Source organism: Ovis canadensis, chromosome 2, assembly GCF_042477335.2.
Source record: "Ovis canadensis isolate MfBH-ARS-UI-01 breed Bighorn chromosome 2, ARS-UI_OviCan_v2, whole genome shotgun sequence".
NCBI classification, from domain to species: domain Eukaryota; kingdom Metazoa; phylum Chordata; class Mammalia; order Artiodactyla; family Bovidae; genus Ovis; species Ovis canadensis.
This window is the reverse complement of record NC_091246.1, coordinates 15,918,182-15,943,985: the sequence shown is the minus strand read 5'-3', so window position 1 is coordinate 15,943,985 and position 25,804 is coordinate 15,918,182. Positions and strand designations below refer to the sequence as shown.

At 40.4% G+C, this 25,804-nt stretch overlaps 1 protein-coding gene across 1 annotated transcript in view; it reads left to right on the top strand.

Moving 5' to 3' along the window:
• The first annotated feature begins 212 nt into the window (after window positions 1–212).
• Window positions 213–25,804, top strand: part of RAD23B (RAD23 homolog B, nucleotide excision repair protein) — a 43,509-nt gene continuing 17,917 nt past the window's right edge. The window contains exons 1-4 of the mRNA XM_069573875.1: window positions 213–894; window positions 18,356–18,437; window positions 21,492–21,571; window positions 24,354–24,622. Coding sequence (XP_069429976.1) covers window positions 829–894; window positions 18,356–18,437; window positions 21,492–21,571; window positions 24,354–24,622 — 497 coding nt within the window. The 5' untranslated portion in view covers window positions 213–828. The remainder of the gene's footprint in view (window positions 895–18,355; window positions 18,438–21,491; window positions 21,572–24,353; window positions 24,623–25,804) is intronic.

Genomic DNA, 25,804 nt, shown 5'->3' with positions numbered 1-25,804 from the left:
AGGCTTCAGCCACACAGCAAGCGCCCTGCAAGCGCTGGCCCTCTACGCTGGTTGCCCGCAACCCTTTCACTTAAACCTCACCCCGACCTACCGCCCTCTAGTTCCCCAGTTCCAAGGCTCGCCAGCCACTCTGTCCTGTCTCCACGTAGCGCTTCCCCGGCTACGGATTGCGCAACTCAGGCAACCGGGCGGAGTCTGCACGTAGGCGGAGCGACAGCGGGCGGGAGAAGGCCCCAGAAACAGACGCGACGAGGAAGCCCGGAGCGCCCCCACGAGACGCGCACTGACTGCGCCTGCGCACGCGCCATCCCGGCGGCTGACATTCCAGAGCGGCAATCCGCCCCGCCCCAATTCCGGGGCGGAGTTCTTGCCTGCGCCTGCGCACAGCCTCGCCGCACCCTACGCCTGCGCGCTCCGCCGTCCCGGCCCCATCCCCCCCAGGTTTTTAGGGTGGTGGGGGGAGGGCGCGTCTCGGCGAGTCACGATGATGGCGGCCACCAGCCTGTGGTGAGCTAGCGGATTCTCTGCTGCTCTCGCAGAGCCCCTCGCGCTTCTTACAGACCCAGTGGCTGGTAACCGGGCGCGTGAGGAAGCACGGCGGCCCGAGCTCGCGAGGAAGGCCGCAGTCGCGGAGGCAGCGGCGCGGCCGGGAGCCAGGGCTGGGGGAGAGGCCGCTCTGCAGGGCGAATGTGACAAGCCCCCACCCCCACCGCCTTCCTCCCGAGTGCGCGAGGAGCGCGGGCGACCCCGGGGCCCCGCCAGGCCACAGACCCCGCCCAGCGGCCAGCACCCGGAGCAGGCCCGGCAGCCGAGCTGCGCGACGGCACCATGCTGGTCACCCTGAAGACCCTCCAGCAGCAGACCTTCAAGATCGACATCGACCCCGACGAGACGGTGAGTGCGGCGGGGCGCGCTGGGCCCGGCACGGAGCGGGGGCGGTCCGCGCGAGGGGCCGGGGGGGCCTGGGCTGGGGGTGGCGCGGCGGGACCGCGTGCGGGGCCCCGACCTCAGCTTCGAGCGCAGCCTGAGCGGGTAGAGCCGCGGTGCACCCGAGAGGGCATGGCGAGCGGGGGGTCTAGGGACCCGGGCGCTTATGAGGCCTGCGGGTTCCAGGCGCGGGTAGGGCCAGGGACCCGGCAGCGTGCGGCCCACTGGACCTTCAGGGTGGGCTGTGGGCTTTGTGGCAGGAGTGCGGGGAAGCAGTGGTCGGACACCGAAGCCCGAGTGGCATATGGCGTGAAGCACGCGTTAGCGGGGCACCGGAGGCCTCGGCCTGGGCGCTCTCGGTGGAGGGGCCAGAGGGGGAGGGGAGGTCAGGGTGGCCTGGGCGGTCGAGCTGCGCTCCGGGGTGTGGGTGCACAGGTTAGGGAGGGAGAGGTAGGCGTCGCCACTATCCCTGCGTGGACCTGGTTAGGCGCTGAGGTCTTGGAGGTGGTAACTGGAGATAATGAGCCTTAAATAAAATGGTATCAGGTTCCGTCAGCTGCAGAGTGTGAGTGCGAGGGGTGGTGAAAATGCCTTTTTTGCCCTCTTCCCCGCAGAATTGGTGACCATTTTATTTGCATAAATCTTGAATCGTTTCGCAGCAGTTCTCCCGCCACCCAGCCCACACCCATACGTAGATTGCACTTCGAGGCCTTTTTGGTGGTGAAGGTTGTTGCATTAGAGCCCTTCCAATAAATCCAGGCGAAAACTTAACTCCAGATTAGCAAGTTCCCTGTGTTAGAAGCCTTGAAATTGTAGGATCGGAAGTCTGCACCCAACCCCCAAATAATAGCCTTTCAGAGGAGAAATAAAGAAAATAAAAACTCTGACTCTCTTCTGTAAACTCTTGAACGACTCTTAACTTCACCTGTTAAATTCTCATGTCATCCTCTGTATTTGTGACTGCAAAAAGCCACTGTGTTGAAATCAGTACAACTTTATGCCAAGATCTAAAAATTGCCATTCAGTGTAAACTTACTTCTTGTGTTCTGGAAGTGTGAGTCTGTACACCTTTGAGGTTGTCACAGTGCTGTATTTACAGCAGCAACTTTCTGCCCGTCTGTATTTTTCAAAATAATTGATTCAGTTTTGGTGGATGTCGGGGATCTTCAGTTCAGTCGCTTAGTCGTTTCCTACTCTTTGCGACCCTGTGGACCGCAGCATGCCAGGCCTCCCTGTCCAGAGCTTACTTATTTAAACTCATGTCCGTTGAGTCGGTGATGCCATCCAACCATCTCATCCTCTGTTTTCCCCTTCTCCTCCTGCCTTCAATCTTTCCCAGCATCAGGGTCTTTTCCAGTGAGTCATTTCTTCACTTCAGGTGGCCAAGCATTGGAGTTTGAGCTTCAGCATCAGTCCATCCACTGATATTCAGGACTGATTTCCTTTAGGATGGACTGGTTGGATCTCCTTGCAGTCCAAGGGACTCTAAAGAATCTTCTCCAACACCACACTTCAAAAGCATCAATTCTTCTGGGCTCAGCTTTCTTTATAGTCCAACTCTCACATCCATACAGGACTACTTGGTGTTGGTTAATTAAATAAACCTGAGCTCCCATTTTCGGCTCTAACTTAATTTGCTATGTACCTGTTTTACAAAGATGTGAAGATTAAATAGTATTTAATTGGTGGTCAGTAAATGGAATCCATTATTAATCAATGGGTACCTTTGAGTGAGGAAGTTTTCTACATCTTGAATTTTCATTTTAAAAATGTAGTTCCCAAGCTTTTTGAAATTGTGGCAGAAAATGGTTTTAGTTCAAGGCACTTAATTATATGTGTAAATAACATGATAAATTCTTAAAAGGTGCAAGAGATACCAAGCTTCAATGAGAAATTCAGTGCCCTCAAAATTGACAACACCTGTGGATTGCTATTACTGAATAGTACTGCTTATTTTGTACTTATAAGTTAAAGGATGGAAGTGAAAATGCAGCTGTGTAATGTTTTCAGCCAAAATTTTCCGAAAAATAGCTATTGACTTTAGTTTTTTGTAATGTTGGTGCTGCAGGAACTTAACCAACTGGTATTCACAATTAGTTCCAGAATTATTGAAACCTGAAGGTTTGGGGTTTGTGTGTGTGTGTGTTTTATATTTCTGGGTTTATTGAAGATATGCAGTGACTTTCTACAGCTCCACTGAAATATTTATGTTCTACTAGATTTGTGTTGCTCTTTAGGCATTTTACGCATTCATTATCTTAGAGCCAATATTGTGTTTGTATAGATAATTAGCTATGTTACTATTTGTGTTTGTATAGATAATTAGCTATGTTGCTATTTTCCAGTTTATTTATATGAATTATAAACATATACTTCTGGAGGTAGATTTTCAGAAAGCTTACAGAGTTGCTACTTCAGTTTTTTGTTGCTGTTTGTCCAAGTATAATTGTGCTGCTGTTTATATAAATGTAAAACCTAACATTGTTAGTCTGGGGCAAGAAATGAAAACATTTAATCAGGATATTCTGGAACATTTACTTTAAAATGACTTGTGGGTTTTTACTTTAATGGACTTAAATTTCAGAAGTGGGGAAAACATTAGAGCTATTTTAATTGCATCTTTATAGTGATTTTTAAATTAACGTTTATTTTTAATACTGTATTTGAGAGCATTCCAGTAAGAAAAGAAGCAATGAAAATTATATAATTATCGGCAGACTGTAAGTATCCTGTTTGTGAAAACTAGATAGCCAAGGATATTAGGAAAATAAATCTAAAATAAAGGGGGAAAAATGGGATTTTAGTGAGACTTTTAGGGAGATTCACATAAAATGAACAGATTTTGGTCTCTGAAACCTCTATGTTGGCCACTCAGAGGTTTGATTTTTTTTACCTAGAAGTAACTAAGGAACCTTAAATTACTTAAGTAACTTGAAATGGCTGGTGTAGAAACTCTTGTGAGCTTGAGAGGAGTAGGAGCAAAAATGAGTGAAAGAGGACCAAGAGATAAGAGGAATCATGGGAGTGATTCATTTGCTCAACAAGTAAATGTTCAGTAAGCTTTGACTGGCAGAACCAGAGGAATGCAGGGACACAGGAGACATGGTCTGGGGCTTTTGGGGAGACGTATTTATGTAGTCTTAGCTCAGTTGGTGGCTATAGCGTAGGAGACGGACACAGTAGAAAAAGCAGGAGGATTTGTTTTTAAGATGTTCATATTTGCTTTAGTTTTTGAATGTTGAAAGTCCTCCCCTGCCTGTTTTTTTTTTTTAAACCAGTGAAACTTTCTTAACATTGCCATTTTGTACCATTTACTTGACCGTTACCTTGCACTGCGTTTAGTGTTAACCATTACAAAAGTCTTTATTGTTATTACAATAATAATTCATCCCCTCTTATAACTGGGGGAAAAACAACAGTAAGTTGGAGGTGAGACATTAAATGCACAAGCTGAAATACTACATAAGTCACAACAAAGCAAAGTGTATACGTTGGAAGTTTTTGATAAGACAGTTGCTAAAGTACAGTAGTTTTAATTAGTATAGACAGTGTATTTGATGTTCTGTATAGTAATCTGCAAAGACCTATCTCACTTTGTGATACATTTGTGCTGCAAAATACTGTTTGAGTACTAGTTTTGTATATAGGATTTACTAGCTATCATTTTTTAGGACATTGTTCCCATCGTGACTGATTGTATTATAATAGAGTTGTGCTGGAGTTGGTGCCTTATTATGAAAGTTTCCTAGATTATTAAAACCTTTAAGTAGTTAACGTATTAAAATGCTATATCACAGAGGTGAAACTAAGGTATTTTGGTAAAACAGAATACTGGAAGTACCTGGGGAACCTGGCAGGCTTGAATCGGACCTTTGCTGTCTCTGTGCTTAGCACACAGGAAGCATTTAAGGGAGCTTTCCCGGTGGCTTAGTGGTGGAGAATCCATCTGCCCGTGAAGCTGATGTGGATTCGATCCCTGGGCCGGGAAGATCCCCTGGAGAAGGAAATGGCAACCCCTTTCAGTATCCTTGCCTGGGAAATTCCATGGACAGAGGAGCCTACAGTCCATTGAGTTTCAAAGAGTCAGGTATGACTTAGAGACTAAACAACAGCAACAAGAATTTGGTAAAGATCTTTTGAATGAACTAAATACATTTTTTGATGAATTGCCAAGTCAGTGATCCCTCAATCTTTGCATGTTAATTTGTTTAACATTGGTTGAATACTAACTAAAAACATCAGGTTCTGCTGTCATGGTGCGTACGTTACAGTGGGATAAATCAGTTAAAAACAAGTTTTCAAAACCAGATAATGGTAAGAGTTATGTAGAGAATTGAAATAGGGTGAGGTAATGTGATAGTGCATGACTAGGTGGCTACTTTTAAATTGACTGGTCACAGAAGCCCTTTCTAAATAAGGTGACATTTAAACTGAGATCTGAATAATAAGCGCTCAGAGATGGGGAGAGTGTTTTCTTTAGGGAAAGTCTTTCAGGGGTGTGCTTTGGGAATTAAAAAAGGCCTGTTTTGTAGGTGAGGGAATCAGAAAGTAGGTGGGAATCAAAAAAGGCCTGTTTTGTTGTTCTAGTAGGTGAAGGGAAAGAGAGGTGAGGGATTAGAGTTAGGCAAGAGGCCAGGGCCTGTAGGGCTTTGTAATAAGCTGGAGATTTTCATTGTAAAATAGGAAGCCTTTGGGGGCTTTTAAGCAGAGCAGAAAAAATATTTCTTTTATGATTTGGAAAGGTTACTTTGCTGTCTGGAGAACAGATAGTATGAAGAGCAGTGAGGCTTGCACAACAGTTTCAGGAGTTGAAGTTTTGACCAGGGAAGTAAGAGTAGAGATTGGAGTTGGAGGGATTTGTGATATGGTTGGAAGGGTAGAGCTGATGATGGGTTGTAGTGGGGGAGGTTGAGAAATCAAAGATTAAGTATAGGTTTTAGTTATATAACTTGTGTGAACACCATGTTCTTTGCTGAGACATAGAGGGTTGGGAGAGGAGCAGGTTTAGGGATTGGGGTGGGAACTCAAAGACTTACATTTAAGACGCCTACTAAACATTCAGGTGGAAATGGCAAGATTTGCTATGAATTTCAACTCCAGAGGGAAATTTGCCTGGGCTTAGAGACATGACACGGAGAAGGCAATGGCAGCCCACTCCAGTACTGTTGCCTGGAAAATCCCGTGGACGGAGGAGCCTGGTGGGCTGCAGTCCATGGGGTCGCTAAGAGTCGGACACGACTGAGCAACTTCACTTTTACTTTTCACTTTCATGCGTTGGAGAAGGAAATGGCAACCCACTCCAGTGCTCTTGCCTGGAGAATCCCAGGGACGGGGGAGCCTGGTGGGCTGCCGTCTGTGGGCTCGCACAGAGTCAGACGTGACTGAAGCGACTTAGCAACAGCAGCAGAGACGTGACAAGCCACATGTATGTTTGACCTCAGTCCATGGGAATGGATGAGATCATCTTGCCTCAACCTTTTTCAGTGCCCGTTCTTGATGAAATTGAGCCCAAGTGCCTAAATTATCCCTTATATGCTACTAGAATTGAGGAACTTTGGTGAGAATGGAAAGGAATGGGGCTTAGGGCTGAAACCTGGGGTATTGTATATACCATGTGAAGACTGAATAGTGAAAAGTTCAGGCAGTCAAGGAGCAGCCTTTGAAGAAAGAAGAATCCAAGAGAAGAGAAAAGTTTCAAAGACAAGGAGAGGGTCAAGTGTATCTGCTACTTGCAAAAAAGTAAGATGAAAACAAGGAACATGACTTCTGGTTTTGGCAACTTGGAGGTCATAAGTGACCGGGTGAGTAGTCTGCTTGAAGCAGTGGGGCCAGAAGTTAGGTTTCAGTGAATTGAGGAATGCATGGGAGACATGTGAAAACAATCACAGTAATTCTGAGTGTCATAGCCTGTGGTGGGCATTGTTAAAAAAAAAAATCCAAACCAGAATTGTGAAAAATATGTAATGATGTGTGTTTTAAAAAGAAGAGTTGGAGACCAGCATGATTAGTAACTTGCCTGGGGTCACAGTCAATGGCCTTGGTAGTTTCACTGTCTTCGAATGATAGTCTTGCCCACAGTCTGATCTCCATTCATTAATTGCACATCTAGTGAGCTTTCCTTCTACTTAACTCATTTATTCAGACCCAGGAGTGGTAACTAGCTCTTATCACAGCAAGTAACTGGAGCTCTTCCTCTTGTCCACAGTAATCTGTTTTTGGTATCTCACTTTAACTTTCCTCTGTTTCCAGTTCTTATGAGACTTACAATCCATTTGATCCATACTGCTTTTCTCTGGCCCTCCCCTCTGGGCTTCCACTTTTGCCCAGCTAAAATAGCGCCAGTGGTTATAATGACTCCCTTGCAAGGGTCAAGTGTAGCATGTCTCTTGAGCCAGGCTGCCTAGCTTTCAGTCCTGGCCATAGCACTTGCCATGTGATGTGATCTTTGGCAAGTTACCCAGTTTTGTGCCTGTTTCCTCATCAGTAAAGTTGAGAGTACAGCCACAGAAATACTGACGTCTCAGGATTGTTTGAAGCTTGTGTGAGTTTGAGATAATACACGGTATGCTTGGTGACAGTGCTGAACAGCACGGCCCCACTCTCACTCCATTGTTCTTGTTTGAAAAACCCCAGATATGATTAAGTCTGTGCTTGTGCTTGCCCCTGTGCTACTGGAAACGACGCATGGGCTCCTTGTCTCAAATTCCTGAACAATTATTATCGTCAAGCCCTTCGTACTGGCAGTTGCACATTTTACTAGTCAATTCATTTTTCTGGTGTCATAGGCACATTTCATGTCATCTCCACTCTTTATTTTCAGTTGACCCTAGATCTGAGATTTTATTGAGAACATAGAAACTGTCAGGACAGAACTTACTCAAGATCCTAGCAGAGTTCCCTACCCGACAGCCTCTCTTTATTGTGGAGATAGCTTTGTTTTGTGGATAGTGCTATCTAAGGCTAGTTCCTTCACTTTCCCACAACATCCTAAACTCTCATTTATAAAGGACATCACTCCATCAGTTCTCCTTTTCTTCATCATTGATTTTTCCATTTCTAGAGCTTTCTAAACCGTGTCCTTGTTTTAATAAAACCCTCCCTTGTCTCCACATTTGTCTGCTGTCCCGTTTCCCCCTCTTCCTTACAGCAGAACCCAAGAGTAGCTCTTGAATCTGTTTGCCCTTTTTTTCTTTTTAACATCTTGCTCTTTCAAATACATCATACCATTCCTAAGATAGAGGAGAACTTTTTACCACTTTGTAGTTGCCTTGTATCTTTGAGTGTGGTATAGTACTTAAATCTGTTTCCTCATGGGTAAAATGGGAGTAATAGTAATTTACCTGCCTTCCTCATAGAGTTGGTGTGAAAATCAGATGAGATCATGGATCTGAAAATTTGGGTAAATTGTGAAATCAGAAATCTATGCAATTTTTTAAAAAACAAATCCTGTCTTTATCAGTTTTCCATTCACTGTGATCAGTGTTTTTTTTCCACTGTCCTTTTTGAACATGGTTTGTGTGAGATATCTTTATTTTCTCGGCTTGATATAGTAAGCAACTTCAGTGTTGAGAGCAGTATTCTGCCATTTTAGGCTTGGAAATTGAGATTATTTGATAGTATATAAAATTTCTGTTGCTTTTGGAAAGAAATGTTATAAATTTAAACTTGGTATAGAACAGTGAATCCTGCTGAAGGACACCACATGTCTGTTCCCTGTAAGTTTGGATAAATACATTCCTTGTATTTGGCTCTCTGACAGCTAATTTTATAGTGGAATGAACTTTATAAACCCTTTAACATTATGTATACCTATTCCAGCAGAGGAAGTAGACCAGCTACAAATGACTAGTATGTGTGACTAGGTCCTCGATGCTTGAGCAGGTGGGTAGCAGTTGTTGTTTCTCCCTCTGTCCTGCCCTCTGCTTGTCCGGTTGTATTAGGTGGGTGGCTTTTTCTGTAGTGTATTAGATCTGTTCTCTGCCTATATAGAAACTTTAAAATTTACAGGTAACTTGGGAGTTTCTGCTTTACTGTCTTCAAAGTCTGTGTCTGTTTTGATCTTGATGAGACCATACTGTTAGGAATGTATTCATAATATTGTAGAATAGATTAAACTGGCATAAATAGAGAGACTTTTTTTATTTACAAAAAAAAAAAAAAAAAAGAAAGAAATTAGTAGCTGCTGTTGGTTACCAGGGGCTTCCCTGATGGCTCAGACAGTAAAAAGTCTGCCTGCAATGCTGGAGACCCAGACTGGGAAGATTCCCCTGGAGAAGGGAATGGCTGCCCACTCCTGTATTCTTGCCTGGAGAATTCCATGGACAGAGGAGCCTGGAGGGCTGCAATTCAACAGCTCTCGGTTATATAGAGTTGAACACAACTGAGCGACTAACACTTTGAGTACTTTGCTTTAGGAGCTTAATCATCATAGTTGGGGGAGAATCATCATTCTGTTGGGGGAGAATGGATTATGAATTTCGAATTATACTTAAAATAGTAACTTCTAGATCGTAACCCTAATTTGAGAATGAGGGTTACTGCCTTTGTTTACTATTATCCGCACGTTGTTAATACTGTAATCTGAATTATTTTTTCAGTTAAAAAAAAAAAGATTGTGCCACATTTTTTCATTCCTTTGGTCCAGTGGGAAGATTTTTCCTGTTGCATTAATGTCAGCTGACATCTTCATAATCAGTTCTGTACTTAGAATTACCTGAAACCTGCTTTGTGGGAAAAATCCAGGAAATACTCTTTGGTGCCTGCACTAGTTTCTCAAATGAAAGGATACCGCCCAAGGAACCAAAAAGGAAAAAGCTTTGCCCATAGTGTAAATGTATGAAATCCTTTTGTAAACATTTTGCTTTAGGTCTCTGTTTCCTTTTGCTAATGGGGGCTTCCCTGGTGGCTCAGATGGTTAAGAATCTGCCTGCAATGTGGGAGACCCAGGTTCAATCTCTGGATTGGGAAGATACCCTGGAGAAGGGAATGGCAACTCATTCCAGTACTCTTTTTGGAAAATTCATGGACAGAGGAGCTTGACAGGCTACAGTTCATGGGGTTGCAGAGAGTCAGACTCGACTGAGTGACTAACACATACATAATAGTTAATGGCTAAAACTTATTTGCTGTTACTAATTTTTTAATTTGCTAAGCTATGTAGTGTTCAAACTACTATCCAGAATTTTCTGCTTTAGTGAGATCTCATAAATTGCAGTGTATTCTTGTGTAATATTAGTAATGGTTGGAAGAGGGTACCACAAGGTGTTTTTTCTTTTAAACTATTTAAATTTCCCCTCATTACTAAAAACAATCGAGACTTGTTATGGTAAGTAAAGTGTATAAAGTAAAGAGCAAAAGGCTTTAGGTCCCTGGTCTAAGTAACCACTGTTGAATTCTGTATGTGCTGCTTGTCTCCCCCCCACCCCCAGAAAAATGTGTGCATATAATACATAAAAACAACACCGTGTATTTAAAAATCCATTGCTTTTGTCCTTAAAGATAATTGTAAATATTTCTTCCAGTCATTCTAATGTACATGCGTTCTGTGAATTTCTTTATATAGTCAGTGTTCTTACTGTATTGTATAACTGTACGGCTGTATGCATGAGCAATAATGTGTTTTACCATTTCATCATTGATGGATATTTAGGGTTGTTTGCAGTATTATAATAAGTAGTGTACTACACATATTTTGTTCATGTATCTTTGAAGTATTTATGTGAACATCCCTTTAGTATTGATTCTTAGACGTGAAATTTTTGGGTCAAAGGATGGCAGATTGCCTCAAAAATGCCTGCATCAGTGTTCACAAATCTCAGCAGTATTTGTTGTTTTCAAATACTAAGTCTGTCTGAATAACCAGCCAGGATTCAAATAGAGAACTAACACAGAGTAAATGAGGTAAATGTTGTGAGGCTCTTTGTACACTGCCTGACACATGGTAAGTATTAGCACCCATGAACTAAGTGATGTGTAGGAAGACTGACTTGCAAAACATCATAGTACTATGGAGATAAGATTTAAAAGACATTACTTTTATATCTGAAACATACAACTTAAATTTGTGGAAATAACTACGTTTAATGGTGGTTGGCCTGAACTAAGATAGTGTCATGGGATACAATATAGTGTTCACATTGGAAAGTAGTTAGATGATAAGTTGGAACCACTGGATTTAATGTAAGGAATATTGGAGAAGTGAGAGACAACTACCTCAGAACAGAATGGGATGAAAAGGATAACTGATCTGCTTTTGCATTGGCTTTTTTCAATAAACTATTACGATTGTCTCCCTTTTGGGTAAAAAAAGCGATGTTAGCTATATTTAGTAGAAGGTGTTGAGTATGTTTTTCTTTTAAAATGTACAACTTCATAAAAGAGAAGTGTGTGGCTAAGAAAAAAAAATAGATTTCTTGAGTCTTAACCATATTCTGTCTCTAATCAGTGATAAACTACCATCCTTTATCTAGGGGGAAATAAGCAGCAAAATGAAAGTATAGTTCCATATCCCTGCTTCAGCCAGGAGAAACTTGTTGTTGACTCTGATCGTAGTGCTTAGTATTAGGCCCATCCTTTTGAGACGACTTAATGGAAGCATTGACACGGGGCTCAGCACAGTTCAGTTCAGTCGTTCAGTCATGTTTTACTCTTTATGACCCCATGGACTGCAGCATGCCAGGCTTTCCTGTCCTTCACTAACTCCCAGAGCTTGCTCAAACTCATGTCCATCGAGTCGGTGATGCCATCCAACCATCTCATCCTCTGTCGTCCCCTTCTCCTGCCTTCAGTCTTTCCCAGCATCAGGGTCTTTCCCAGTGAGTCAGTTCTTTGCATCAGGTGGCCAAAGTATTGGAGCTTCAATTTCAGCATCATTCCTTCCAATGAATATTCAGGACTGCTTTCTTTTAGGATGGACTGGTTTGCTCTCTTTGCAATCCAGGGGACTCTCAAGAGTCTTTTTCCAACACCACAGTTCAAAAGCATCAGTTCTTCGGCACTCAGCTTTCTTTATGGTCCAACTTTCACATTCATATGTGACTGTTGGAAAAACCATAGCTTTGACTAGATGGACCTTTGCTGGCAAAGTAATGTCTCTGCTTTTTAATATTCTGTCTAGGTTGATCATAGCTTTTCTTTCAAGAAGCAAGTGTCTATTAATTTCATGGCTGCAGTCACCATCTGCAGTGATTTTGGAGCCCAAGACAATACAGTCTCTCACTGTTTCCGTTGTCTCCCCATCTATTTGCCATGAAGTGATGGAACTGGCTGCCATGATCTTAATTTTTTGAATGTTGACTTTTGGGGGCAGGAGGAGAAGGGGACGACCGAGGATGAGATGGCTGAATGGCATCACGGACTCGATGGACATGAGTCTGAGTGAACTCCAGGAGATGGTGATGGACAGGGAGGCCTGGCGTGCTGCAATTCATGGGGTCGCAAAGAGTCGGACATGACTGAGCGACTGAACTGATCTGAACTGCACGGAAGCCAGCTTTTTCGCTCTTCCTCTTTCACTTTCATCAAGAGCCTGTTTATTTCCTCTTCACTTTCTGCCATAAGAGTGGTATAGCCTGCATATCTGAGGTTATTGATATTTCTCCTGACAATCTTGATTCCAGCTTGTACTTTATCCAACCCAACATTTTGTACAACGTACTCTGCATATCAGTTAAATAAGCAGAGTGACAATATACAGCCTTGCCGTACTTCTTTTCCTGTTTGGAACCAGTCTGTTGTTGCATGTCCAGTTCTAACTGTTGCTTCTTGACCTGCATACAGATTTCTCAGGAGGCAGGTCAGGTGGTCTGGTATTCCCATCTCTTGAAGAATTTTCCACATTTTGTTGTGGTCCACACAGTCAAAGGCTTTAGTGTAGTCAGTGAAGCAGAAGTAGATGTTTTTCTGGAATTCTTTTGCTTTTTCTATGATCTGATATATGTTGGCAATTTGATCTCTGGTTCCTCTGCCTTTTCTAAATCCAGCTTGAATATCTGGAAGTTCATGGTTCATTGACTGTTGAAGCCTGGCTTGGAGAATTTTGAGCATAATTTTGCTAGCGTGTGAGATGAGTGCAATTGTGCAGTAGTTTGAGCATTCTTTGGCATTGCCTTTCTTTGGGATTGGAATGAAAACTGACCTTTTCCAGTCCTGTGGCCACTGCTGAGTTTTCCAAATTTGCTGACATATTGAGTGCAGCACTTTCACAACATCATCTTTTAGGATTTGAAATAGCTCAGCTGGAATTCCATCACCTCCACTTTGTTCATAATGATGAACTTTGTTCACAATGATGCTTCCTAAGGCCCACATGACTTTGCATTCCAGGGTATCTGGCTCTAGGTCAGTGATCACACCATCGTGATTATCTGGGTCATGATGATTTTTTTGTATAGTTCTTCTGTGTATTCTTGGCACCTCTTATTAGTATCTTCTGCTTCTGTTAGGTCCATACCGTTTCTGTCCTTTATTGAGCCCATCTTTACATGAAATGTTCCCTTGGTATCTCTGATTTTCTTGAAGAGTTCTCAAGTCTCTCCCATTCTGTTCTCTATTTCTTTTCATTGATCACTGCAGAAGGTTTTCTTATCTCTCCTTGCTGTTCTTTAGAACTCTGCATTCAGATGGATATATCTTTCCTTTTCTCTTTTGTCTTTTGCTTTTCTTCTTCTCAGCTATTTGTAAGCTCTCCTTAGACATTTTGCCTTTTGAATTTCTTTTACTTGGGGATGGTTTTAATCACAGCCTCCTATACAATGTTGCGAACCTCCCTCCGTCCACAATTCTTCAGGCACCCTGTCTATCACATCTAATCCCTTGAATCTGTCACTTCAACTGTATAATCGTAAGGAAATTAATTTAGGTTATACCTGAACGGTCTAGTGGTTTTCCCTACTTTCTTCAATCTAAGTCTGAATTTTGCAATAAGGAGTTCATGATCTGAGGCACAGTCAGCTCCTGATCTTGTTTTTTGCTGACTGTATAGAGCTTTTCCATCTTCAGTTGCAAGGAATATAATCCATCTGGTTTCGACATTGACCATCTGGTGATGTCCATGTGTAGAGTCGTCTCTTGTGTTGTTGGAAGAGGGTGTTTGCTATGACCACTGTGTTGTCTGGGCAAAACTGTTAGCCTTTGTCCTGCTTCATTTTGTACTCCAATGCCAAACTTGCCTGTTACTCTGGGTATCTCTTGACTTCCTACTTTGCATTCCAGTCCCCTATGATGAAAAGGACACCTTTTTTTGGTGTTAGTTCTGGAAGGTCTTGTAGGTCTTCATAGAACCGTTCCACTTCTGCTTCTTCAGCATTAGGGGTTGGGTCGTAGACTTGGATTACTGTGATACTGAATAGTTTGCCTTGGAAATGAACAAAGATCACTCTGTCATTTTTGAGGTTGCACTCAAGTACTGCATTTTGGACTCTTGTTGACTGTGTTAAAGGAGTTGTAACTACATTGGCTGCTGGACATAACCTTTCCCGGAGAAGCCACGTGCAAGAGTTGCTAACTTTTCCTGCTTCACAACAACTGAAAAGAAGGCTTTTCTGAAGTATAAGCTGTTTCAAAATGGTGCTCAGCTTGATTGGGTTAGAGAAGACTTAAAGTAGTCTAGAAACCATCCTTCAGCAAATACATTCTGGTTCAAATGCCTATGGGATATCCGGTGAAGGTTTCTAGTAGAGTTGGATATGCAAAACTGAAGGTCAAGGGAGAACTGGGCTAGAGATACAGGTGACATCCAGTTGGTTCTTAAAACTAGAAGTAGATGAGATCGATTATCCTGGAAGAGTGTGTAAAAGAAAATTCAGTCAAAAGCATGGCCTTGAGTAACCCTTAAAGGTCTGGGCCAGGAGGGGATTTCAGAAGGGAGGGAGCAGAGGTAGGAGGAGACCTGGAGCAGTTCAGTGTTACGGAATCCAAAGTAAGACAGTGTGAAAGGGAGAAGTGGGTCAGTGCTGTCAGCCGTGACAGAGAGGTCAAGAAATACTATGGAGAAGGATTAAGACGCGTCGGGGGCTGATGCTGCTAAATTCAGGGGTACTGGGGAGGCCACCTTATTGTCATTGTAGGAGTAACGCTGCTGCAGAAAATACGCAGCAAAATGAGAACAAAGTCCATGCTTCAGTTTATCTGCATTGTATTGCATTCTTGAGTAAGAAGTATGCAGTTGTGAGTAAGTAAAAGCAATGTGTAGTTAACTTTTTTGGAAATTGCTTGAGACTAAAGGGAGGAGAGTGTAACTAGCAGGGGAGAGATTGGGGGAGGGGTTTTTTTAAGATGATAGAGAATTAGGTCTATGTGAATGTAAGTGAACTGGCTTTGAGGGAGAGGTTGAAAATAAAAGTGGATGAGGGGATAGGAAATATAACGAATTCAGCAAGGTACTGGAGGGACAACAGGAATTAGATTTGAAGAGAGGGATACCTTTCATGTAGTAGAGAAGAAATGGAGATCAGGTAAATCTGGATGCAAAAAACCCATGTGTCAGTTTGGAAACAGCAAGTTGAGAGTGTGAGCTCCTGGAGTGTTGTCTGTGTCTTGAATGAAGTAGAAAGTAGTCATCTGTGTGGAGGGGGCAAGTGTTGGGAATCAAATTTAGAGGAGAGTACAGATTTGAAACAGCAATGTCTTGGAGGATGGAAGAGAGGGCTAACCAGGGGAACAGAAAGATTGGGAATGTCTTTCCTCTTCTTCAGTAACATTTAGAAGACTGTGAATGTGGCTAGGTAGCTGGTTAGGTATTACAGGTGAAGTTTGTTAGCTAAGTAACGTAGAAGAGTATGACACCACAGAGTGGTTGATGTCAGTTTTTGAGTACTGGGAAATTCAGTTGTGTTGCTCCATATGTGGAAATTTGCCTGGCAGGAGCAGTAGGAAGACAAGCGTGTGGTGTTAGGAGTGACAGAAGCAGTGGCATTCTTGTCTAAGCTGAACAGAGCTGGAACAAAAGGAGAGGCTCAGGGGACCAGAGTTGGAATGGAATGCGAGACCAGGTGTGGTGAACAGTTACTGAGAGAGTTGATGGGACGAGATCAGCACTGTTATAATTTTGAAGAGCATTTTGGGGATGATGAGATTCAACCTGTGTTCTGAATGACTGTGAATAGATGACTTAAATGGGTTGGAAGTGAAGATCATTGGCTTGAGGTAAAGGAATAAGGCCAGAAGCTTGGACGGGTCAGTGAACCTGGTTCCAAAGTCTAGCTCTCCAGTTTTCTTTGATGCATGACCCAAAGTGGTATTGCCAGGTTGAATCTACACACACCCTCCCACACACCCTCTGCCAATGAGACATTTTGGCATATTGTCCACAAAACATTATATCATTTGATACTCTCATTCTGAAAGTATATTCCTCTCTTCACACTTAACACCAAAAATTATTCAAGACAGTCTTTTCCAGTGTGACCATTATTGGATTAATGATAATCTGACATTGAACTTTGTGCTTCTGGTAATTAATGAGGTTGAGCTTTTCTTTTTCAGTTCAGTTCAGTCGCTCAGTGGTGTCCGACTTTACGACCCCATGAATTGCAGCACGCCAGGCCTCCCTGTCCATCACCATCTCCCGGAGTCCACCCAAACCCATGTCCATCGAGTCGGTGATGCCATCCAACCATCTCATCCTCTGTCATCCCCTTCTCCTCCTGCCCTCAATCTTTCCCAGCATCAGGGTCTCTTGAAATGAGTCAGCTCTTTGCATCAGGTAGCCAAAGTATTGGAGTTTCAGCTTCAACATCAGTCCTTCCGATGAAACCCAGGACTGATCTCCTTTAGGATGGACTGGTTGGATCTCCTTGCAGTCCAAGGGACTCTCAAGAGTCGTCTCCAACACCACAGTTCAAAAGCATCAATTCTTCGGTGCTCAGCTTTCTTCACAGTCCAACTCTCACATCATGACCACTGGAAAAACATAGCCTTGACTAGATGGACCTTTGTTGGCAAAGTAATGTCTCTGCTCTTTAAGATGCTGTCTAGGTTGGTCATATCTTTCCTTCCAGGGAGTAAGTGTCTTTTAATTTCATGGCTGCAGTCACCATCTGCAGTGATTACATGCTTAGTTTGTTAATTTTGGTTCAATAATAAATGTTTAGTGTTAGTCTGTGATTACTTTTTAAATCACATCATATAAGTATTAATGCATATAGAGTTCTCATTGTTATTTCTTAGTATTCTTTAATCACAGTGTTGGTTTCTTTGAAGCAGTGTTATTTAGTAATAAAGTGATTGGAGGGGTGTTTTGTTGTTGTTTGCTCTACTTTCCCTCTCGTACTCATATATATATATTTAGTGGTTGAGATTCTTGTGACGGGTTTCCACTTTCGGAAATAACAGAATAGCAGTGATGCTACTGACCCACTTCAGGAAGATGATAAGTATAGCAAGGGTGATTTATGTGACATTTGCAAAATACGCTGCTCTAAAGCTTGGAGTCAGAAGGTCTGGGTTTTGATTTCAGCTACTACTTACATTAATAGTAACAGTGTGATTTGGGGAGGAGCCTTCCCTTTTGTATCCATGACAATTTTCCATGTAAAGCTCAGAACTATCAACTTGTACAATTTTCAGAAGTATTCTGGGAATTGAAAGAAATGAGATTTTCCCCCTTGATTCTTGGGCAGTAAGTGAAATTTAGTTTTATGATGTCTCTCTTTTTTTAACTTCTATGCCACCCTACTTCGGAAATAATTTACATTTGTTGTCTGAGTACTTCATGATTAACCTGTTGTAGTGTAATTTTAGAGATCAAAAACCACAAAGATGATCCATTCCAGTCCCTCTGTATAGATGAGACTGATGCTGAGAAAAACTGAGCAACTTGTTCAAGATCATTTAAGTAATACAGTGGCTCTCAACCTTGGCCAGACTTTGAAATCAGCTGTGAAACTTTTACAAAATACTGATGTCCAGACCCACACTCAGAAATTATGTTTTAATTGATCTTTATTAAGCTCCCTCAAGTGATTATAATGAAACATTAGCCACTTTTAAGGTAAATAATTTGCTTTTGATATTCACATTTAACTTGCTTTTTATCATTGTAGACAAGACCACCTTATTTCTTAAACCTTTAAATTAGAGAGCTTTTCTTTACTTTCCTACTCTGTGGGAAATAAACCCATAAACTTTATAATGAGAATCATAGTTTCTGCTTTTGAAACATTTATTTTGAATAGATTTTTAAAGTCAGCTAAGAAACTCTTTTAAGGAAAAAAAAACTGTGTAACAGATGGTAAAACAGTTTATACTTAACCATATCTAATAGTATGGGTTATCAATAGAATTTTTTTACATAATATTATGAAGACATGATCTTTTAAGTTTTTGGAGTCAATAATATGTATAAACTTTTTATATTGCATCCTTTGTTCAGATTCTGGATTTTCCTTTGTTTAGATTTTTTTCAAATATTTTAACATTTTTCCCGTAGGTGAGAGCACTGAAAGAGAAGATTGAATCCGAAAAGGGTAAAGATGCCTTTCCTGTAGCAGGTCAAAAGTTAATTTATGCAGGTATGAATTAAGTACTGAAATTAACATGCCATTTTCATGTGTACTGTGATATTCTTTTAGTTTTAGAAATTGCCATCTTAAGAATTGTAGCATATACAAATTGATTCTGTCAGAAACATTGTAGAGATAAAAGCAGAGATTGAACAGTCATTTGAATGTTATTTTATTAACATTCAGTCCTCTCATTTTCACATTTGCTTTATGTATTTCTCCATCCAGTGATGTTAGTTTTGCTTGTTAATTTTTTCTTTCATAAGCATTGTGTAACTGGCTGTATTTGTTTTGCTTTGTTTTTTGAATTAAAAAATGTTATTGAATTACTTTGTGTGACATTGTTTAAGTGTAAAGTGTACAAAGTGTTAACTCTGATACATATTGTAATATGATTGCTGTTGTAGTGATATTTACCACATTACAGAATTAACAATATTATTGTCTGTATTCATTATACTGTGCATTAGATCTCTATGTCTTATTTAATACTCATTACAAGTCTGTGCTCTTAAACACGATCACTCTTATCTCCCCTATGTCCCAAACCCTTGGTAACCACCAAGGTAAAATAACTTTTTTTAAGTTCAGAGTTTTAAATTCCACATACATTTCCACATATAAGTGATAGCATACTGTGCTTGACTTACCTTGCTTAGCATAATGTTCACAGGGTCCATTCATGTTGCAGATAGGAAGTGACTGTCTTCCTCGTGGTCGAATAATACTGTATGTACCCAGAGAAGTGAGGACAGGATTCTGACAAGACGTGTACCCTCCCATGTCTGCAGCAGCACTATTCACAATAGCTAAGATGTGGAAACAATCCAAGACGGCCACCAAGGGACGAATGGATAAGAAAGACATAGCTCATACACATAGTGGGTCACACGGTGGATCTAGTTTTAACTTTTTAAGGAGCCTCCATATTCTCCGTAGTGGTTGGACCAGTTTACATTCCCGCCAACCGTGAATAAAGATTGTTTTTTCACCATAACCTCACCAGCCCCGCTTGTCTCCTTCATCAAGCTGTTCTAACAGATGAAAGGTAGTGTCTTGCTTTGATTTACATTTCCCTGATGCTTAGTAGTGTTGAGCATCTTTTCATCCGTCTCTTGACCATTTCCACATCTTCTGTGGAGAAATGTTGATTTATATTTAATCTGCCAGTTTTTAAACAGATTGTTTGGGGTTTTTGTTATTGAGTTCTTTATGTATTTTGGATATTAGCCACATAACTCACATGGTTTTTGAAATTTTTCTCCCATTCTGTAGAATTCTTTTCATTTTGTTAATTTTCTATTTTGCTATGCAGAAGCTTTTGAGTTTGATGTAGTCCATTTGTCGAATTTTGGGTGTGTGGGCTTTCTTTGTGATACCCAAAAAATTGTCGGTAAAGCCACAATTGCTGGTTTTCTTCCCTACGTTTTCTTTCATAAGTTTTATGGTAACAGTCCTTATGTTTAAGTTTTGATCCATTTCAAGTTAATCATTGTGAGTGGTATAAGATAGGGGTCCAATTTTATTGTTCTGCGTGTGTTTTCTTTAGCTTTCCCATCAAACTGAGCATCTTCTGTAATCTGTTGAAATGTTATTTTATTTCTTGGCTATGGTAGGTCTCATCGTGGCGCGTGGGCTTCCTCCGGTTGTCGGGAGCAGGGGCTGCTGTTCCCGTGGGGTGTGGGCTTCTCACTGCAGTGGCTTCTCTTGCTGTGGAGTACAGACTGGAGGCACAGGGCCTCCAGTAGTTGCAGCACTTGGGCGCAATAGGGTGGCTTGCAGGCTTAGCTGCTCCGTGGCATGCCAGGTCATCTGGGACCAGGGATTGACCCAGTGTCCCTTGCATTGAAAAGTGGATTCTTAACCAGTGGACCACCAGGGAAGCCACAAGTTTATCTGTTTTTAAATAAAATACCAAAATTGACTGAAGAATATAGAAAACCTTATGTCAAAAGACACTGCAATAAATGACAGGAAAAAAAGATTATTATTCAGATTATATGAAGAGCTCTTGACAAATCAATAGGGAAAAGAATGACCCAATTAAAAAGGAACAAAGGATGCGAATAGGAAGTTGCACAGTAACCAGGAAAGTGTGTGTGAAAAATAGATTTAATAGGTGAATTTTGTGGAGAAAACGCTTCTCTGTGTTCTTTAGAAGAAATACTGAGCACTTTGATTGCGGATGTCAGTAAGATGGATCTTGGCTTACCCCTGGATTCTTGTCTTTGAGATAGAGATTTTGTAGTACTTTCTTAACTGAGGTAGTTTAGAGAAACACCAGCCCTGTGATGAGGATTCGGAAGCCTGAAGAGGCATGGGTAGTTGGTGGCAGATATAAAACTAGAATTTCTGGTTCCTACTCTTGGCTGCTTTTTTCATTCCTTTGCAGACAGAGACACTGTTGCCTTTTGTCTTAATGCTTGCAGCTTTTGATTCAGTAACTTTAAAAATGGAAAACTAATTTCAAGGAAAAGGCAACCTGAAAGAATCCTGACCTTACGTCTGTCGTTCTGCATGCCCGAAGTCTTGTATAGTCCCTGTGGCTTACTCAGTTCTGTATCTTGCCATTTCTGTGTGCCAGGTCGTCATGAGTATCTTACTTTTTATGGCAGTGAAACATTTCTGTGTTGCAGGTATCCAGTATTTGTGGGAGTGAGAAGTTCTTTTCTCCTTCCATGAAGAGGGTTTATAGGTCATTCCTAGGCTGGGTTGGGGGTGTATCTTTGAGCATCTCAAAATTGAATTTTATTTGGTCTCCCATTTCTCAGGACCTAGTTAATATCTCCTTACCCAGCAAGTCTTTTTTTTTTTTATTATCAATAATTTTTAAGAAGTGCTTGGGATTCAGATATCTACAGTGTATGTGTTTGCTGTCTTTTAGTCAGATGCTCATGCCTTCTTAACTAATTTTGTATCCATTTATGTTTATCTTGGCAGATTGGTTAATGTTTTTCTTTCGGAAAGTTTTAATTGATAAAATTAATGTTTATGATTGTTTTAACCTCAGTGTAAGACAGTTTATGGTGCCTTTAATAATATGTTTTTTTCTTAATGTACTAGGAAAAATCCTCAATGATGATACTGCTCTAAAAGAATATAAAATTGATGAGAAAAACTTCGTGGTAGTTATGGTGACAAAAGTAAGTTTCAGCCTCTTGTATATATCTTTATCCATGGGAATTTAAAGAAAGATCCCAAGTCTGTCTTTACACTTAATTTTAAGTGAAAACGGTATATATACATCCATAGTGGCATGCACTTATTAGTTATTAAGTGTGTTAACAGTTTGCTTTGAGTCAACCATAAAGTTAATAGTTTTATGTATTTGTAGTTTGAGCATAATTTTAAATATGTTGAAACAGTTGATATATGAAATGTCCTGTTAAACATCATTAGGTACTGTTGGATTAGTAAAATCACAAATTATGTAATTGGAGAATGTGATTCTTCGAATGTTTCATATTTTACAGTTTTTATTAAGAATACCTTAAAAGGACTTGGCTAAACGATGTACTAGACCTAACAAATGCGTCAAGGCCAAAAAGGCATATAGACTAAAAATTTCCGTGATATTTTTTAGTCAGTGAGATAGATTTTTAGAAACTAGAAAAGGGGAAAGAGAGATAAATATGCAGTGGAGTGTTGAGACGGATAGAGGAGTGGTGGTACTTATGACGCTCATTTTTAAGATTGAATTACGATCTGAATTCTGAGCTCCTAGTAATCTAAGAATAGTGTTGCTTGTAGCACCCAAACTAAATTTAAGTAGATAATTGAAAACCAGTTTGTCAAAAACTTAAAGTCTCAAAGGAATATATGCAGTAGAAAATAAGAGTTGAACAAATGAATTTTAATTACTGCATACTTTTATAGTAAGAAACACAAAACAGTTAAACATTTCATATGTATTGGGGTTAATTTTTAAAATATTTTGTTATATATATTTAAGCACTTAATTATTTAAAAAATATTAAACTTTAAATACAGATGAACAGAATCATATGAGGAAACTTTGTCTCAACTAGTTTTTTCAAAAACTGATAAAATGCACAACATAAAATGTACAGATTTAATTATTTTTAAGTGTATGGCTCCTTGGCATTAACTACATTCATGTTGTTATGTAGCCATCACCACCATCCATTTCGAAAACTTTTTCATTTTCCCAAACTGAAACTCTGTACCTGTTAAAGAGTAAATACCCATGCTGTGCCCCAGCCTGACACCACTGTTACCTTTTCTGTGTATTTGACTACACTTTGTACCTCATATAAGTGGAATCATACAGTATTTTTCCTTTTGTGACTTGTTTATTAATATTTTCCTTCATAAGATGTCTTCACGGTTTGTCTATATTGTAGCATGTGCCAGAATTTGTCCTTTTGAGGGCTAAATAATATTCCCTTATTTAATTTTATCATACATAGTATGTCTGGTAGCCACAGACATTTGGACATGTATTTGTTATGGTCTTATTTCCTTTAGTATTAAGAACATAACTAAGCAAGCAGGCTGGGTCTCAGAATAGGTGCATGTGTTTGAAAAACAGCTACTTTGAGCCAAGCAGATTCTTACTTTACATAGGCCAGCTTTTAGAAAGGGAAGAAGACTGCTACAGTTAAACATTTTGGAAGCAGTGAGAAATTCCCTTATTACAAAGAAGAGAGAAAAAACTATTAATATCAAAAGTTAAGCAGAGGACCTTTGAAAAGCAGATGGGTTTGGTACTATTTAGAGTGGGGTTTAAGGACATGGTATATTATAGTAGTATATTAATCACAATATATATATTATATAACTATATATAACATATATATGTAAAATCAGTATTGATCTTAAGGGAAGTAGTAAATGGGCATAATGCATTTGAATTACATTCTTATCTAGTTGGAGTTATAGAACATTAATGATTTACAGGAAATTATGTTGGCAATAAAAATTACAGAGCCAAATTCAAGACTCTTAATATAGGCAAAGGAGGGATGCTACATCCCATCCCCCTACTACCTTGCACAAGACATTTTTTCTAATACACTCTATACTAGCTCAATTAGAATAAGACACAAATCCACTCATTTACAGTTTATTGATTTATACCTGGGGCAATTATGTTGAATTTTAATCTCATCTTCCAGCAAATCAGTTACCTTTTTACCTTAGGAGAGTTATGAACTAATTAGGTCGTGAGCATTGATAGGCCTTCGGAGAAAGATAAAACTCATATAGTATGATTTTTACTCATATGTAACTGCTTTTTGCTTGGTGGGAATACTTATGGCTCTGATTTTAGTTCAGAAAGTGCTGAACATGCAGTTATAACATTATTTGGCCTCTGTTTAACTATATATACATCTCAGAAGTAATGTTAGTCTCTTTGTACTTAAACCCATTGGCTTCTGATCAACATTGGGATTTTCTTCCCTCTTCTAAAATACAGCAGATTATCTGGCATGTTCATTAATCATACTTCTGTTTATACTTTAATTTCAAGGAAGTTATTTTCATAATGCTTTCAAATGACGATAAATACTTTGAAGTTGTAACCAGAAACTTCAGTTATGAAGTTTAGGGCGTAAATTATGTGTTTCTTCTATTTATTTGTTTATTTTGGATATACACATTCTTTATGTTTTAAAATATTTGCTTTTTTGATTCTTTTCCATAATGATCCTAAAACTGAAATCATTGGCCAGAACTAATTGAGACTGATAGTTGATGTATATGCTCTTATCAGCTTTGAATGTGTAACATAGATAATGGTTCAGATTGCTGCTGTTGATCACTCATTATGTTACCTTACAAAATTGTTTTCAATCTAAAAATTTGTATTAGTATTGTTATTGTTTGTTTATAGCATCCAGAGGTCAGGTAATAATGTAGTATTTTATCGTAATGTGTGATTTTGCTTTGTAATGTGTTTAGCCTAAAGCAGTGACAACACCAGCACCAGCTACAACTCAGCAATCAAATTCTGCCACCACTACCACAGTTAGTTCCTCCACAGCACCGGCTGTGACTCAGGCCCCAGCCCCTGCCCCCACTCTGGCTCCCGCTCCCACACCTGCCTCTGTCACTCCAGCATCAACGACAGCATCTTCCGAACCTGCGCCTGCTAGTGTAACAAAACAAGAGAAGCCTGCAGAGAGGCCCGTGGAAACACCAGTGGCCACTACCCCCACATCGACTGACAGGTAAGAACTGGACTCTAGGAAATTGCATGGGAGTGTGCTCATAACAGTTACTTCATGCGTGTATTTGTTTTGATTATTGTGTGGATCAACAAACTTTGTATCTAAACTTTGAACCCTGACTAAAATAGTATGCTTTTTATGTCTGTTTAAATTTCCATAATCTGGATTTTTTTTTTTTTCTCTCCCAGGGAGAAAGGAAAAAAACTTTTGTATAGAGAAGTTAGGAAATACAAATGACGCCAAAGAATGAGCAGATTATATAAAATAACCGGACAGTATATTATAGCTTCACATATAAACAGCTTGACGTTGTCCCCCAGTCATTGTTGGTTGTGTATTATTTGACTGTTGTCGCATCTATCATCAATGTCTTTCCGTATCAGTAAGTTTTTCCAGTTGCTACATGGTATTGTGTTCGGGTCTGACGTTTGTTTGGTCTTAACCTTAGAAGCAGCAGCAGCAGCAACCTTAGAAAATAAATGAACATCTTTGGATTTTTCCTCATCTGTAAAGTGTGGATGGCAGTAAAAACTGCCTATTACAGTGCAAATTCCACTCCTTGATATCTACTGTAGAGAGACCAAACTTGTGCACAGGGACTATACTGCTTGTAATTGAGGACAGATTGGAACTAACTTGAATTCCATTAGTAAGAGCATGACTTGACTTGTTGTTTGTTCGTATTAGAGACCTGTGCTTATTCATGTTGAGTGATAGTTGCTTAGTCATGCCCAGCTCTTTGCGACCCCATGGATTATAGCCGGCCAAGCTCCTCTGTCCATGGAATTCTCCGTAGTGTGGTAGTAAATATAAATAGCCAGGATCAACATCGCTGGGAGTTACTTTGAAATTAATTCTTAGGCTCCACCTCAGACCTCTATAAATCAGAATTCTCGACTCGTGGGTCCTAGAAATCTGTTAACAAGCTCTACTAGTGAATTCTAGTAGAGTCCCTGAGAGAGAAGCCTGGTGTGCTGCAGTCCATGGGGTCTCAAAGAGTCAGACACAGCTTGAAAAACTGAACAGTGAAACTGGTGCATTCTTAGGCTTCCTAAAGTTTAAGAAGCCCTAATACCCAGTAGTGAAGGCCAGGTAAAGCATGCAGTGTATATGCATGTTAAATAAACGTGGCTTCAAGGCTTTGTTAATCGAGTGAAAAGAAGCAGATTGCAGAACAGTAGA